Genomic DNA, 15,370 nt, shown 5'->3' with positions numbered 1-15,370 from the left:
CAGTGTTTTTATTTAATCACCAGTCGCCAGTTAGGTTCAGAGGAAAATTGTTTGCTTAAAAATATGTTATTGAGGTGTGAATAAGTAGATATGTGGCAGCGTTCTTCTCAGAAAGCTTTTTTGACCCCATCTTAAGGATTGGGATTATGTGTGACACGTGGATTTTCTCTTTCAAAAAGCATGGTTTGTTTAGCATGGTTCAGTTCAAGAACATATGATTTCGTCATATTGACAATTTTATCAATCCTTTCATTTCATAATGGTAAATGTTGAAAGATTTTTTATTATTATTAATTAAAAAAATTACGATTTTGACTTTAACAGGAAAGAGCGTCGGAGTACTCCAAAAAAGAACTGATCTGATGGCACCAGAAAGGTGTGTTCTAACACAAGCTCCTAAAATCTGTTGAAATCGTTAATTCAGATCACTACTGACAACAAATGATCAATTTGAACCATGCAGTGATCGAAAAACGGCCAGAATGCCGTGCGCTATGGAGGCGCCAGGTGCGGTTCAATGACCACCAATGATTGATTTGATTGACCAATTGACCAATGATTGTTTTTCATGGATGGGACTAAGCAGCACTTCCTTTCCTACGAGGAAGTCGAAATGGGATGACTAATTAGTTTGCTACAATCTTTGTCTTCGAAGAATTCTTTCGTCTGGAAATCCACGATTTAGCAGAGAAATAGGAGAAATCTATAGCTGGCAATGGCAGATACTTTGAATAAAGTATAATTTGTCGTTTCAATGTAATAAACTGTTGATTTCTTTGCAAAAAATATCCATTTTCAAGTTTTAGACCTGGTAAATTTGAAAGGATGTGTAAAAGCTTAGGCAACAATTGGTCCACTTCAAGCCACAACCGACCGATAAACACCGATTGCGATAAATGCATTATTTGAATGTTCATAAATATCATCATCATTAGCGGCTCGACCCCTGGGGCAGTGTATGTTAGAATGAACAGTAACAAGCAGTCATAAAGCCAAATCAATGAAACTATATCTAAATCAATTAATTAAACTAATTTGCCGACCTCTTTAACCGCACGCACCGCACCACATACAACCAAACAACAACGGTGTTGATGATGGCCCATCGCTATCACCTCATTTTGCCGGGCCCCGTCCTGCCGCTTATTGTCCTGTGGCTCTCGGCTCTCGGTTGCAAAATGGCGTGCCAAAAGGGTGCAGAAAAAAACGAGGCCAGCAACCAGCCGATGAATTAAAACGCCCAACCAAATCCACCCGTAATTGCTGATCACTTTATGCGACCGAATCAAACGCCTCCGAAGGCACTCTCTCCGAGGGCCGCGCATTATCGTGCCTCTCCCCTGGGGGACGCTCTCTCCGGCATACGGCGCCCTGCATCGCGCCGCATGTGATGTGACTAATTGGATTATGAGTTCAATCAACGGGCAACTTGTTGGGCGAACTCCGCGTACCCTGCGTGTGTGCTGGATGGTCAGACTGGGTGGTGGCAAATTGTCGTATTATGTAGCTTTCGAAAACTTTGCTATCGCGCGCATAAATGATTGTCAGCCAGCCAGCCAGTCAGACGTCACCACAATGACAGTGACAGTTTTTGACTTATTCAGCAAACGGTAATGCCGGCACTGACCGGGGGCCGGGTGGAGTGGCACGTAAATTCCCTCACTCGGTGTGGCCCTTTAGTGTGGCAATTAATGGCCATTCGTTCAACGCTGTTCAACTTTTGTCACCCGGAACCCGCTCCACATCCCGCGCAACCCGGGCAGTCCTGGCAGCCGGAAGTTGGAGCGAGTTGTAAGCGAGAGTTCGCAAAGAGAGGTACGGTAGTACCAGCGGCAGCAGTAGTTGTCAGCCCCAGTGCCCGCCGCTCCACACCTGGCCAGTGGGAAAGCCGGAGAAGAAGGAACACAACGAAACAACATAAATACGGCCACCAACGGTCCGCAGCTTGTTAGTGGGACGGCGCGTATTCCGACAGGCCGCAAAAGGGCGAGTCGGAAAAAAATGGGAATAATTAAATGTGTACCAGGGCCACCACAACTACCCCGGTGCTGGACCTCGGGATCAGCGTTGGCCCCGTTCGGGAAACACCGGGATTCCGGGGGCTTTGCAGGTGTAATCAAATTAGTATTAATTCAAACGGGCCCTTCACTGCGGGCGAAGGAGTTTTTGGTTGCTTTTTCTTTCCGCTGGCCGCAGCAACAGCGGCGAAGGTAATTTGCCCACGATCCCGTCCCCTCGCGTACTTGCGTGTGCGTATTTATTTAACAAGCTCCGAACCGGGATCCGGGCGCTGCTTATTGCTGTTTTCGGTGATCACGCGGCGACACGCACCGTGACGCGGACACGGTGTGCGTTCTGTGTGGTCAGGATGTCCTTGCTGACCACCGTCACCGGCGACGCTTCCCGAACGGAGCCGTGTCGGGCACAAATTAGGTTTGTTACCGGGCGCAAACACAATCAACCCCCGGGCAACGTGTCGCTACTTACGAGCCGATCCTTAAAGTGTGCCACTAGCCACTAGCCCCAGGCCAGCGAGTGAGTTGTCGGAAGTCGGACCCACCAAGGGGTCTTTCGGGGTCGTTATTAAAAGCGTTGTTTTAAAGCATTAAAGTTGGGCTAATTGAATTCCGTAGAGGTGCTGCCGCGTCAGGAAGACAGGACCTACATTCCCGGCGGCGATTTATTGCCGTCCACTCTCTCTCTGTCGCTCTTTGATTGGTTTGAAGCACGTGCCGCGTGAGACACGCGTGTACATGATCGGTTCTAGCGGAACGATTCCTTTGGCGAATACCTTGAGGTACCATGCGTCTCCACTGAGCTCTTTACATCGTCGTGCTTTCTGCGCGTTTGGGAAATTGCCGAACTTGATAATCGGAGTGTTAAATTTTTGTTTGAAATTGCTTTCAGCTTTCTAATGTCCACATGTTGATTTTAATTACGACAGCCACGGTTGGTCATAACCTCTGCTATTTCTCACACTTAATTCGGTGGGGGTTAGCCCACACTTGTTGAACTTGGCCGCTGATTTCACGGCTAGTGGCAGTTTTTGGACGTCCCGAACGTACATCGACTCACTCAAATGATGGTTAGGCAAAAAACTGAACTTCCAAACTAGCTGAAAGTTTGGTGAATGACAGTCAGAACATTGCCAGAAGATTGACAACTAAATTAACTAACTTTCGTTTACTAGTGTTGCCATCTTCATGTTGAGCTCGGAAACATAAGCTTTTCTTGCTGTGAAGCTTATCTTATCGTATCAATAGTCCTGAAATAATGTAATTTGTTGTAAGAGGTAGTTTCAAACGAAACCCTAACCTCTCCGTCCGAGATGTCGCAAGGAAACTGGAAGTAACGTCTCCAACCGTGAATCGATCTAAGAAATGTGCTAGTCTGGCTACTTTCTAGAAAGTAGTGACTTCAAATCGTGATTACCAGCAAAACATGTCGGCCAGAAACCGATCGCGGAATCTGTGCATGGAGATGTTAACGACATTTTCTGCGTTGTGCTGGATAAAGAAACCTACGCCAAGGCAGACTTTAAACAGATTCTTGGACAGAAATACTATACGGCAACTGAAGAGGAAGGTAAGAGAGATTTGCAAGAACATAAAGCTGTCGAAGTTAGCAAAGAAATATCTCCTATGGCAGGCAAAAGTGGCATTTACATCGCGATCGGGACCATCAACCAGGAAATTTATGTCCGAGTTTTCCTAAATTCCTAATTTATGTTCTGCTTTTCCTTAAAAAAGTACAAAGGTTCTTTTCTGTTTTGGATGGATTTAGTATCTTGTAATTATGGGAAAAAGGCCATGGAGTGGTACAATTTTTTGTTTGACCAATTTTTAACAGGCACACCCTTTATTACGAGCTCAAGCCACTCAAAAATGTCAGCGGGCATAATACGATCCTTTTTGAAGCGAAGCCAAGACCACGCTGCAAACGGTTAAACGATCGTCGTTAAACTTAAAGCTAGTTCGCCAAGCTAGCACGTTGCTGTTGCAGCGCAGATAATTACGGATTTCGAACACCTTAAAGTTGACAAGTCCTTCCAAAGTCTTCACCCAATCGAGTAATTAACACTTTCAAATTCAAACGATTGCTTAACGGATTAGTCGCCGCTTCGCCGACAGCACGGATCGCTTTGGATCGCGGTCCACCGAGGACCTAAGTAAACCTGAACGCGCGGGAACACTGCCGAAACGCCATTACACCTGGCGTTAAAGGATCCCCCTTGGATCCGCGCTGCTTAAAGGATCGGGCCCCCCCCGGCAAAAAACACAAACTTACCGCTTTTGTTGTCCGAAATGTTGGTGTAATAAATCGGTGCCACACAGCCCTCGGTGGGGCTGACTGGTCCACTGGACGAGTCCACGTCCTTCCGCTGCACGATCCCACCGCCACCGGCACCGGCGCCGTCGCTGACCTTCCCGTCGCTGCCGCCGATCTTCGCACCGCCCGGCCGGCCGGCAGGACCTCCGCTAATGACACTCACGCTGTTCAGCAGCACAACGTTGCCGGCGGCGGCGGTGTTGTGTTGTGTGGGGTGGCCACTTCCGGCCGTGGCCTTGCCGGGTGCGGCGGCGACGCCACTGCTCTCGCAAACCATAACATTTCCCAAGGCACTACCACCGCTACCGCTGCCCTTCGTCGCGGGTCCCTTCCCGGTGACCATCAGGACCTGCCGGGCGCTCGTTTGATGTTGCAGTGGCGGCTGTTGGTGTTGTTGTTGTTGTTGTTGCTGTTGTTGGTTTGCGGCGGCCACCGTGGTCACCACCGTCGTCGTCGTCGTCGGCGGCGTCATCCGGTTCCGGTACGGCATCACCTGCGGTGCCGCGGGCTGTTGTTTTTTCACCACGTAACACCGGGGCATCCTGTTTGGGGTGCGAGTGATTTGGATGGAATCGATTCGATCTGTCTATTGCGGTCCGTCAGCTCACCAAAGAAGCGGTAAAAACAAAACACGAACACGGGTTTCTATTGTTCAACCGGAAACACACTACTTTCACTCAGGGGGCCATCTTTCTCTTTCTCTCTCTTCCGGTTCACTTTCGTTCTCGAGTCGTATTGCTTATCGAGGGAAAACTCTCGGCTTTTGTCACTTTCGCGGCGCTATTTTCGGTGTGCAGAGTCCTTACGAGTGTCCTTAAATCGCTTGCTCCCGCTTACGGCCCCGTCGGGACCGAGTCGGGGGGTGCCCCGGGGCGCGCGCGAAGGAAAACACACTTGTTGGATTTATGAAATATGTTTCACCGCTGCGAGGATTCGCTGCGCACGAGCGAGCGAACGCGACCGATGACGACGACGGCGGCGGTGGCAGCGAAGACGATGGTGCGGTGGGTGGTGGCCCATCGCCCATCTTAACGCGTGGCCCCGTCACCCACGGCCCCGACCCGGCCGGCCGAGTGGCGAGATTCATCAGGAAGCGTCGCTTCAAATATTGATGCTGACGATGCTGCCGGTGGTGGGTTGGAAAAGCGAGTTTTCCATTCGCCGTTCCCCGGTCCCCTTGTCTGTTGATGTTTGGTAGGGTACGCTCTCCGGTTTTTGTTATGCCTGTTCCTGAGTCCGCGTCGCTTGCGATGCGTGTCGGACGGTCCCCAGCATCCTTCCGACGCTCAACCGAGAGAGAGAGAGACGGGACACGCTCGGGCTGTTTCGTTCCGCCCCGGTGCGGACCGGGCCCCCCCGGGGGTGCTTATGCTGAGGCAGCACAACCGGTTCCGGTTTCGGAGCGCACTTTTTCCTGCCCGATCAGCATAAATCGTTTGCCGAACGTGCCGAAGTAGTGCGAAGCGACGTCCTTTGATCCTTGTCGGGCGGCTCGGTGGCGTTGATTAGTCCCGGGCTCGGAACAGTACGAGAGGGCCCTAATTACTGCGGACTGCGAAGAAACAAAATGGCGTCCCGGCTTCCGGCTCTCTGGTTTCGTTTCGTTGCGTCACTTGCCTAAAAATCTAAATATTTTTACACCAACCAACCCAACGTCGTCGGTCGGTCGGTCGGCTGTTCACGGAACGGTTATTGCTTTCGGTTGCGTGTGTCTGTGGCGGCACTCGTTTATTTATTATTCAACATCGCGCATCCCGTGTGCGGCGGCGTTTGTCACCCATCAGCCCTGCGACCGCGACCACGGCGTGCGAGCGACGTCCCGAAGGGCTCCCCGGTGCGCGACGACGACGACGACGACGACGGTGCCTTCGGGTCCTTTTTCGGTTACGACGGAAGGTTCGGTTCGTGGCGGCGAAGTAATTATTACGGACTTTACGGTGGCCAGCAGCTCATGCAACAAGTAGCCTGTAAGTGGTAGTAAACTCCAGCTCCGAGCTCCGAGCTCCGGACGCCGCACGGATTCTTCGGCCCACGGACTCCACAGAGGCTCGCTGGTGGTAGTAGTAGTAGTAGCGGGTGTTACATCGAGAAGGCGGCCATCCAACAGGTGCCGACGACGGACGCTGCGGTGTTACGAAATACCGTGCCGTCCCGTCCCCGTTCCCTTCGGTTCCGATTACACAATAATGCGGCACACTGGAACTGGAGCACGCGGGCGGCGTCGTATCGATTCTCCGGCCTTCCGCCGAAGAAGGAGTTTCGCGGGCGGCCTCCCTCCCCCCCGCTCGCCGGGTTCACGTCACTGCTGCTGCCGTGTGTTCATCGACCCAGCGCAAGGACCCCGTCGCGAGCACTCGTTGCGAGTTTTGCGCAAATTTGCTGCCACATCCGAACTGCACCAGGCCCGGCGGCCATGCTTGCTTGCCCTGCTCGGCCACTGACTGTGCCGTGTCACGGGTTTCCGGTCGCGTCCTCGTTGGTGTTGTTGTCGTTGTTCCCTTGTTGCGCTCGTTGCGCCACTCGGCACTCACGCGGTCGTCCTTCCAGAAGGGAACAAAAAAAACCCTGGGGGTGACTTTGCACACACTGCTCCTTCCGGTCAGGTCAGTGGCGAAGGACTGCGCGACAAGTGGGCGCGCGTGAGTTCCGCAGCGCAAACAAGTGCTGCCGGAAAACTCACAACCCACCCAACCCCGCTACAGCACCAACCCGCCCCCGGGGGCGCCTAGCACGGTGAGTGACCGGTGCGGCTGGCACTCTCACGGGTTGGCGGTGCGCGTGAAGAAGGCGCACGGTCGGTCGGTCGGTGAAAATCGAATGTCCTTTCCGTACTTCGGCTTGGCGGTGTGTGTGGGACTCTCTCTCGCTCACTCACTCACTCGCTCCCGCTCACTCCGGCCCGTGTGCCTCGCCACGGATCGATGTCGTGCCGTGCCGTCGTTGCTGCGGCTGGCCGCGAGTGATAAAATTCACGAAACGGACAGACTTGTTGACGCGTGTGTTGCGGAGGCGATGGTCCGCTTTTCTTCGGTGTGCCGGAAACGCACGGTTCACGCACGCACAAGGGGGGGTACCGCAAACCCGGAGCACACGGCGGCCACGATGGGAGGAAAGAAAACACACCGAAAACGCGAACGGCCGACTACTGAGACGGTGCAGCAACTGTGGCTGCTGCTGTTGCGCTCCTTGCGTGTGTTCGGTTGGCCAGCGCGTTCGGATTCGAGCACCCGGAAGTGTGCATGTGTGTGTGTGCGGGGCTTCGGGATTCGAGCAGTTCGTGCTGAGTGCCACGAGGCCCCACACACGCAGCGCGCCCGTTTGTTGACAGTTTTCCCACCGCGGACGAGGACGATTTTCCCATTTTCCCTGCGCGTCGGTGCGCGTGAGAGTATGCGTGTGGCGCGGGCAGCGCGCGAGCCGCGCCAAGTCCTACAAGTGGTGGTTTCATCCTGCACTTGTTGTCCCGTTTCGAGCAGTTACGCTCGAACGCGGCGCGGTGTGCGCCGTGCGCCTGCGTGCGCCATCCGGTGCACTCTCGGCGGTGGTCGAGGCTTTCCCATAGTTCTTGTTCTACGCGTGCTGTCCTCCTTCTTTCACCTAGTCCGATCCACCCAGGGGCGAGCGGAAATAATTTCCCTCTTTTCCCCGGATGTGATGGATGGCTTTCGGATCGGCCCCGTCGGCCAGGATTTAATGGGGACGCGGCCGAAAAGTGCCGCGAGCTCGAGAGACAATCGAACTCGGCATGCACCTTGGAAATCAAAAATGATTTCGAACGCGGCTCAAAAATGGTGACGCAGAGTTTCGGTTAAACTCACGCGAAACTCCGCTACCGGTTCCGGGGGTTGAAACGTAATTAACTGCACTAAGCTGGCGGGTTCCAGCGTTCCGCAGCGGGCGTGCAGGGCGTTTGGGTGCTTCGGATAATTTCGCAACACATGCAACAAGTGCGTGAGCCCGCGGCGGCAAAGTGGTTTACAGCAAAAATCGATTAACGATCGGAAAGGACCGGCCATCGGGCGACGGGCGAGCGAACGGGCGCGGTTGTTTAGCCGGTCGTAAAAATGTAACTGTATTAGGCGCTGGCACGTAGACCAAGTTTGTTTGCCTCTTTTCTGGTGGCGCACAGAATCGAATCGAATGTCGGTAGCGAAGTACTGCAATAGGTACTTGTTGTTTAATCATTCAGCAACTATTTTTGAGCATTAGATGCATTAAAAGATCGTTTTTTATTGTTTTTTTAAATTTTCCATTGAGAACTAAAATTCCGCATTAAATTTTAACTCGAGACTAAATATTTAAAAAGAAACCCATTTTTCAAAGTGTGGCATACAACGAAATCAACATCAAATCTACATGGTTTAACATTTTGAATTAAAAATTTAATCAGCTTTTAGAATTACTTATAAGTTCTAGGGCGAGCAGGTAGCTCGTTTTTAGTTATCTTTAAAATAAATCATACCGGGTTTTTCAATTTATGAATTCCACAAACAAAATTCCTTTCGCATCCCATAAAACACCTTTTTGGCCGATTTTTGGACACAGACTCGTTTCGGAACCGAAGAACCAGGTTCACACCACTCTTTAGCCTCTTGTTTTGATTCAGGATCCTGGAGATAGATCTAAGTCTCATCCACAGTGATAAGCCAACACAAAAAATCAATTTTATCTTTACGATCTAAAAGCTGCCGGGAAAGTTGCATTCGAATGTATTCAGCTTCCTGAAACCCAAAACTTCTGCCAAAATATTGCTTACCCTGCCCAATACGATGCCTGAGGCTTCTACTAAATCTTTTTTTGTCACTCAACAATTTTCCTATATGATTTTCTTCAGGGATCTCAGGTGTTGCTATTGTTTTTGGACGTCCTTGACGTAGGTCGTCTTGTAGGCTGGTACGGCCACGTTTAAACTCAGGAACCCCCCTTTCAATGTTCTAATTGAAGGCGAAGAGTCCTTATACACTTTCATTATTCGTCCATAAATTTCCTTTGATTTTGAACCTTTGAACAATAAAAATGCAATCATTACACGATACTTGATTTTTTCTATTGTAAAAAATACTAAACAAAGAATGAAGTGTGAGATTGAAATGAAACATCTCATACGTTCATATGAAGAGTTTACCAACATAACAAAAAAAAAGATTAGCATCAGCGCCGCATGTATTTTGTTAATGCTACAGTCATTTCATGTTTCGAAGGCTGGCATTTAAAGCCAAAAAAAGAGAAAACGACTCCATTTTAGTCATGCTTACATTTAAAACGAGAAGTAAACTCTCTTCCAAACGGCCGCCAGCCGTAATCGATTTGAGAACGAGGCACGATTTGCCTCACCGAAGCCCACGACTTGGGCAACACTCGCCAATGGCCACGCATGGCCGTCCGTTGAAAACTGTTCCTCAATAAAATGGGATACACGAAAGCACAGCGGTGGGGTTCCCGTAAGCAGAAATAAAACAGAAATAAACGCTCTCGGCACCGCAAGCCACAGAGCGACATGTCGTCGTCCTGGAGTGTCGCATAGCACTTACTGGCGCCGCGTCGCACCGGCCGCGACAGCGATAAACATAATTCTAAACATAATTTTACAATTTCTCTGCACGGACAATGGAAACACGCATAAAAGGTCGCGTCCGGTGAGAGCGGGGCGACCCGGGCGAACGACGGAAAGTTTTTGGCCGGCCACCGACTCGAGGCTCGAGGGGTCCTTCCGAGCGGCGACGAGTGTGGCGGCGACGAGTAAGGACTGCAAGTTTCCCGAGGCCCGAGGTCTGCCGAGATGAATGGGCGAAAAAGTTTCCATCCCAAACCCCGTCCCGCCCTTCCCGTTCACTGGCCCCTGCCCCGGGAAAGTCCGGGAAAAGCGCCATCGATGTGTCCGACAATGGGACCGGGTTCGTTTTTCGGGGACCGTGTAGTTTTGGTCAATGCACGGGCCGGAAGGAGTGGGGGACGAACAACATTTTCCGCGGCGCGTACATGCGACGCAGCCAACCGGTTCCGAAAATGCGCATTTTACTGGTTTGAAGTTCGGCCACTCGGCTCGAAGCACGTACGCAGCGGCGGCGGTGACGGCAGCAACAGCAACAACTGGCCGGGCGTGCAGTGTTCGGAAGCATCGGAAACATGCCGACATACAAACAAGTGTGTGCCGTTCCCGTTTTATGCTGCCGCAGCGAGCGTGGCCGAGGGAAAACATGGGTTTATGGGTTCCGAATCGATCCCGATCCCGGGGAAACACGGAAAAATCGGTCCGCATCGGGAGGGCGAGGGCTTGTGTTAACTTTCGGGTTAGCTTTCCGGATCCGGCTTTCGGGCCGATAAGTAAATGCCCTCGGCCACTCGGGCTTTGGCTCGAAATAGCTTAATCATTTCTTCGATCGAACCCGGGGACGGTGGGATTTTTTTCCGAAATCGATTCCAAAATGCAGTCCGCGTTGCAGTCGTGCCGGGCAGTTCGTGCGGTCGCCTTTGGGCTTCCTTTGGGGAGGAAAAATCACCCGTTTGGTGACACCGTGGAAAGGTCCTAACCTCAGCCGGGCAGGCGGAGAGGCTCTCGGGGGCTACAGGTGCTTCCGGGCACGCTTGAGGCGGTGCTTAGGAGCGACGCGGGCGACGAACGACATGGTTATGGTTTCACTCGTCGACCCACGGCCTCGGCCCACAGTCGGTCTCCGATTTTGGTGAGAGGCTTACTGAATCCAAGCGCATCCTTTGCGGGGGTATATTGAAGTTCTTGATGGAATTCGTTATTAGTGCGGTGCATTTAAATAAATGCTTAAAGCCTTGTAAATAATTTAATTCGCATCGAATTGGTGAGTCACATCCACCAAGAATCAGTAGGAATCAATTTTGTGTAAATTTTATTAATTTACAAAAACGGAAGTGATGAATCATTGACTGAAGCATTTAAGGTCAACGTCGGAGTCGACAACTCCGAGCATAAAATCTTTCCTTCAATATTTTAAAGTTCTTTGAAAAATATATAATGTTCATGTATTATTTGATAAGGAATAACATCCTTTTTATGCTTAGTTACCTTTCGCAACAATTATCTTTCCTTTCCTTTTGTTCAAATGAAATAATTAAAGAATAGCGAAAGCATGTGCTTCTGCAACTTCAGCCAACATTTATTTGTCGAATTGCACTTCAAACATAATTATGTGTGCTAACAAGGGTTCAACTAGCTCCACGGAACCCACCGCGTTGTAGAAAAGGAAGTTTTCCCGAGCCAGGTAATGCCATCGACGGTCACACACTGTCACACCGCAAGATGCGGGACCCAGTTGGTTTAGGAGCGAGGCCCGCTTTGCGGAAGGTTTACATTAACCATCGAACACGACGGTGCCCATGCTCATCCGGGGCCACTGCCCAGGACCACTTACCTCAAACGGCGTGGCAGACATCGAACCGAGGACTGTGGACCGAGGGGAAGTTGATACTGTTTTCCTCAACAAGTGCAACAAGGCAAACATATTGAAATAAACTTGTCCGAACAATGTCCGAAGGGAGTCCCGAACGGAGCGGACTAATGCCAGGCTGCCGGGAGGGAGAGCACGGCCTGGCCGCAGAGCACGGAACACGGTGCCGGTTTTAATTTGATGTGACAAGCAGTGAGTGTTTGGAGATGGAGTTCCAGCAGGAGAGCTGTAAGCGTGTGGCGGCGGCTCGTGTTTCCTTGGTCCGTGGCGTCCCCAACGGGCAGGACTTTCGCTTCGCCACCCCTCGGATTCGGTTGCTGCTTTCACTTGTTACGCCGCGCCGCGGCACCCAAGCGGACTTCGCTTCACCAAGTTTGGGTCATCTTTTCTGACAGTGCAGGTACTTAACACGTACGTTAAATGGGATAGTTGGCTTAAATTGAAAAAGTTACCGCGCCGAGCTGTCGTCGGAACCCTTGGCCAACAAGTGTACGACGTTCGGCTGTTGATAGGCAACCAGATGCGTCAGCAGACCGTTTATGCGGTGCTTAGCAATGGCTGTTCGTTAGCATCGGTTCCGGATTTGTATCGTCCCCTTTTTGTCGGCCGACGAAACGACGAAACAAATAACAGAGATCGGGATTGTATTGCAGCTTAGCTGTATTTACAGCCGTCGAGTCTTCGGAGTGTAAAAACATCAATAATTTAAGCACACAAAATGGGGTTCATACTCGCGTCCGACAGCAAATGCTGTCACTTTGCGCCGTCGGGAACTTTTAACCCCCGAATGTATGCAATTCGCGTACCACCGTGTAATTCGGTGTACGGCAGAATCCGACGAAAGTGAAGCCGAATGTCCTTCGATACTTTCTTCGATCCCTCGTTCTCAATCCCCTCCCTGTCCTTGTCCCTGTAACCCCCGGACCAGGCTCGGAGTGAATGTTTGCAGCATTGAATAAACATGACGGAGCTGGGCGATCGGACCGCCGGCGCCCACCTGCAACCGGCTGCAACACACGAATTCCACACGTTGGCCATTCGCTGTCCGTTTTCTTCTGTGTGTACGTTTTTTTTTCTTTATCCCCAAGCAGCAAGTAACATCGTCGGGGTGAGCCAACTGAAGATGGACGGGTGTGGTAATCGGTTAAGTTACTCGATAAATTCTGTCACCCACCAACGGGCGGGTCCGAATCGGGCGACAAATCAATGCACTTGAGCATGGGAAAGTATGTTTAACCTGCTTAACGGTGCCTGATGCTGCGGAATAAATTTAAATCGACCATCACGACCGTGGCAACCGTCCTGCAGCAGCGCGAAACTTTCCGGGGTGGCCGTTACGCTGGGGGTGAAGCTGGTCGCGTCCCGGTGCGACCCGGGCACGGAAACCTGATGTCCTTTTTCCCATCATTAATCGGTAATCATGGCAAGCTCTGGTGCACCCGTCGCGTTGGCGCTTCAATTTTAGGTGCCCGATTACGGTGGGGTTCCACCTGGGTGGGTGCTACCCGGGTAGGGCGGGGGCAGGTCAGGAAGTCTTCCGGAGTCTTGTTTTCGAAGTCTCTTCCGAGCTCCGAGGCTTCATCCTTTTCGGCGGTGGACCGATTCCGGCAAAGTGCCTTGCTCGATGGCTCGCGTTCTTTCCGTCCGCCCACTCTGATGGGTGGCGGTGGTGGGCGGCAGGGGTGGATGTGCAACGTCGAGCCCTTTATCGCGACTACATCACGCTGGCTGACATGCTGTCAACCTCCGGGGCTACCGGGGCCTCCGAGGACGAGGACTCGCTGCTTATCTATCGCTGCTGGTGGAGTGCAACCTCCTGGCGCTGGCGATGGTTTTCTAGTCCGCTTAGCGTTGGCTGGCTGGCTGGCTGGGTGTTGTGTGAAGAAAAATAAACAACACCTTCACTTCGGCACCGGGGGTTTTGTCCACTGGTGGGGCCCGCCCGGTGGTTGGCTGCTTCGTGTCTGGCTTTCATGAAATATTCATGCGAACAAAGTTGAAGCTGCATAATTTACGGCACAAGAATCATTATATTAAAATTAGCCAATTCGCAGTTTTTCTCGTTAGCCGTCGTCGTCGGCGGCGGCGGCCCGTTCGGCGGCTTTTTTGTCCTCCGACCCGAAGGTTACACCTTCGCAGCCATTTTGGAACTTCCCGCAGATTCGGGACTTCGGGCAGGACTTTGTTCCCGCCCAACCTAGGGGGACTCCTAGATTAACACGGGCCACACGTTTGGCCTTTGCCAGGACTCCTGTAGAGGTCCGTAATTGGCGGAGTGCCTGCGTTGGTCGGAAATGTCAACAAAAGGGCACACCAGGATCTTGCCTTGCCACCAGTAATTTAAATGATGGATTTGTAGGCCAAGCGAGTTAGATGTGGAGAATAATCTGGAACAGCCTGTGTGCCCTCTACGTAATTTATTCATATTTTAGTTATCGCGACTTACACGGAACTAGCTCGCAACAGCTCTGTTGTCGAGTGCGAGCGTTCCCAGGACCGCTCACATCGCTTGTGGAAGGGAGTGTAGCAACATTTGAAGACACATCCCGTATCCCGCATTGTTCCAGGGTTCCGGGTTGATAAGCGAATGTTCGCTGAAGATCCTGGGTCCCGGGTCCCGGTTCCCCCGTATTGTGCCCGAATGCCAACGTACGGCCGGTCGGCCCACTCGCTTGATGGGGGTTTTTCTTTGGGCCACGAAATTGAGATTAAATTTCTTGGCCGAATCGGGCCGGGCAGTAAAATTAGCATTTTACATTGTGCCGGCATCGGGAGGGCTCCCCGCTGTGTTTCTTTTTCCGGGTTCGCTCCGGGGAGTACCGTTTGGAGATAAATATTTTCATTTTTAAAATGGCCCCGACGATGACGGGCCAGAGTTGCCAAGATTACAACCGTTCGCCCCGCTGGTGATGGTTTAATTCGGTATAATGTAACAATTTATTTAACATGCGAATAAAAGACATGCGTTCATGGAGTGACAGCCACCTCTCGAGCTGCCACGGGCTGGTTCGGCATAGAAATGGCCGGGTGATGTTGTTTCGCGCGGAGCCATCGCAAAAGTTTTCGGCGCTTGGTTGGAAAGTAAAATGCCAAAAGTAAAACGTAATAGAGGGAAAAAGGTAAGGCAAATTATTTTCCACCCCATCCGCAGCGGGGCCGGTGGTGGTTCCGGTTCCGGCGAAGGGATTGTACTTCGCCCTGCCATTCCGGTACCCGGTTCCAGTGGCGGGACTCGGCAACCGAACGCCCGCCCGTTAGCATCGATTGGCAGCAACCGGTAACGGTAGCTGCATTGTTTGGAAACTGTTGCTGAGCTACGGAGCGGCAGCAGTCAGGTTGAAGTCGCTCGGTGTACCAGCGCCAGCCGCCGCGCAGGATGAACTTTCCGAGCGAAAGTCCTGGCCCTGGCCTCAGGCAGGCCCCGAAGCGGACCGGGTTCGGAAAATGGATGATTACTACACCGACGCCCGGAGAGCCGAGGAACGTTAAAGCACCAAATTGCATCAGCATAAATCAAATTAGGTAACACCTGGTTCATAAATTGTAGTAGTGGCGCGAAGGTGTAGTGGTGCCGTGTTGGTACACCGGCACCAGCGGCGGCGGGCAACTAGTTCCCGGTC

At 51.8% G+C, this 15,370-nt stretch overlaps 1 protein-coding gene across 1 annotated transcript in view; it reads right to left on the bottom strand.

The window, feature by feature from the left end:
* LOC131215770 (mucin-4-like) overlaps positions 1–4,732 on the bottom strand; it is a gene marked incomplete at its 5' end in the record, with an annotated part of 33,834 nt that extends 29,102 nt beyond the window's left edge. The window contains 2 exons of the mRNA XM_058210166.1: positions 4,288–4,473; positions 4,570–4,732. Coding sequence (XP_058066149.1) covers positions 4,288–4,473; positions 4,570–4,732 — 349 coding nt within the window. The remainder of the gene's footprint in view (positions 1–4,287; positions 4,474–4,569) is intronic.
* Positions 4,733–15,370: the final 10,638 nt, after the last annotated feature.

This window comes from Anopheles bellator, chromosome 1, assembly GCF_943735745.2.
Source record: "Anopheles bellator chromosome 1, idAnoBellAS_SP24_06.2, whole genome shotgun sequence".
Classification (NCBI taxonomy): domain Eukaryota; kingdom Metazoa; phylum Arthropoda; class Insecta; order Diptera; family Culicidae; genus Anopheles; species Anopheles bellator.
Note: the sequence above shows the minus strand (reverse complement) of the source record. Positions and strands in the feature narration are given on the sequence as shown.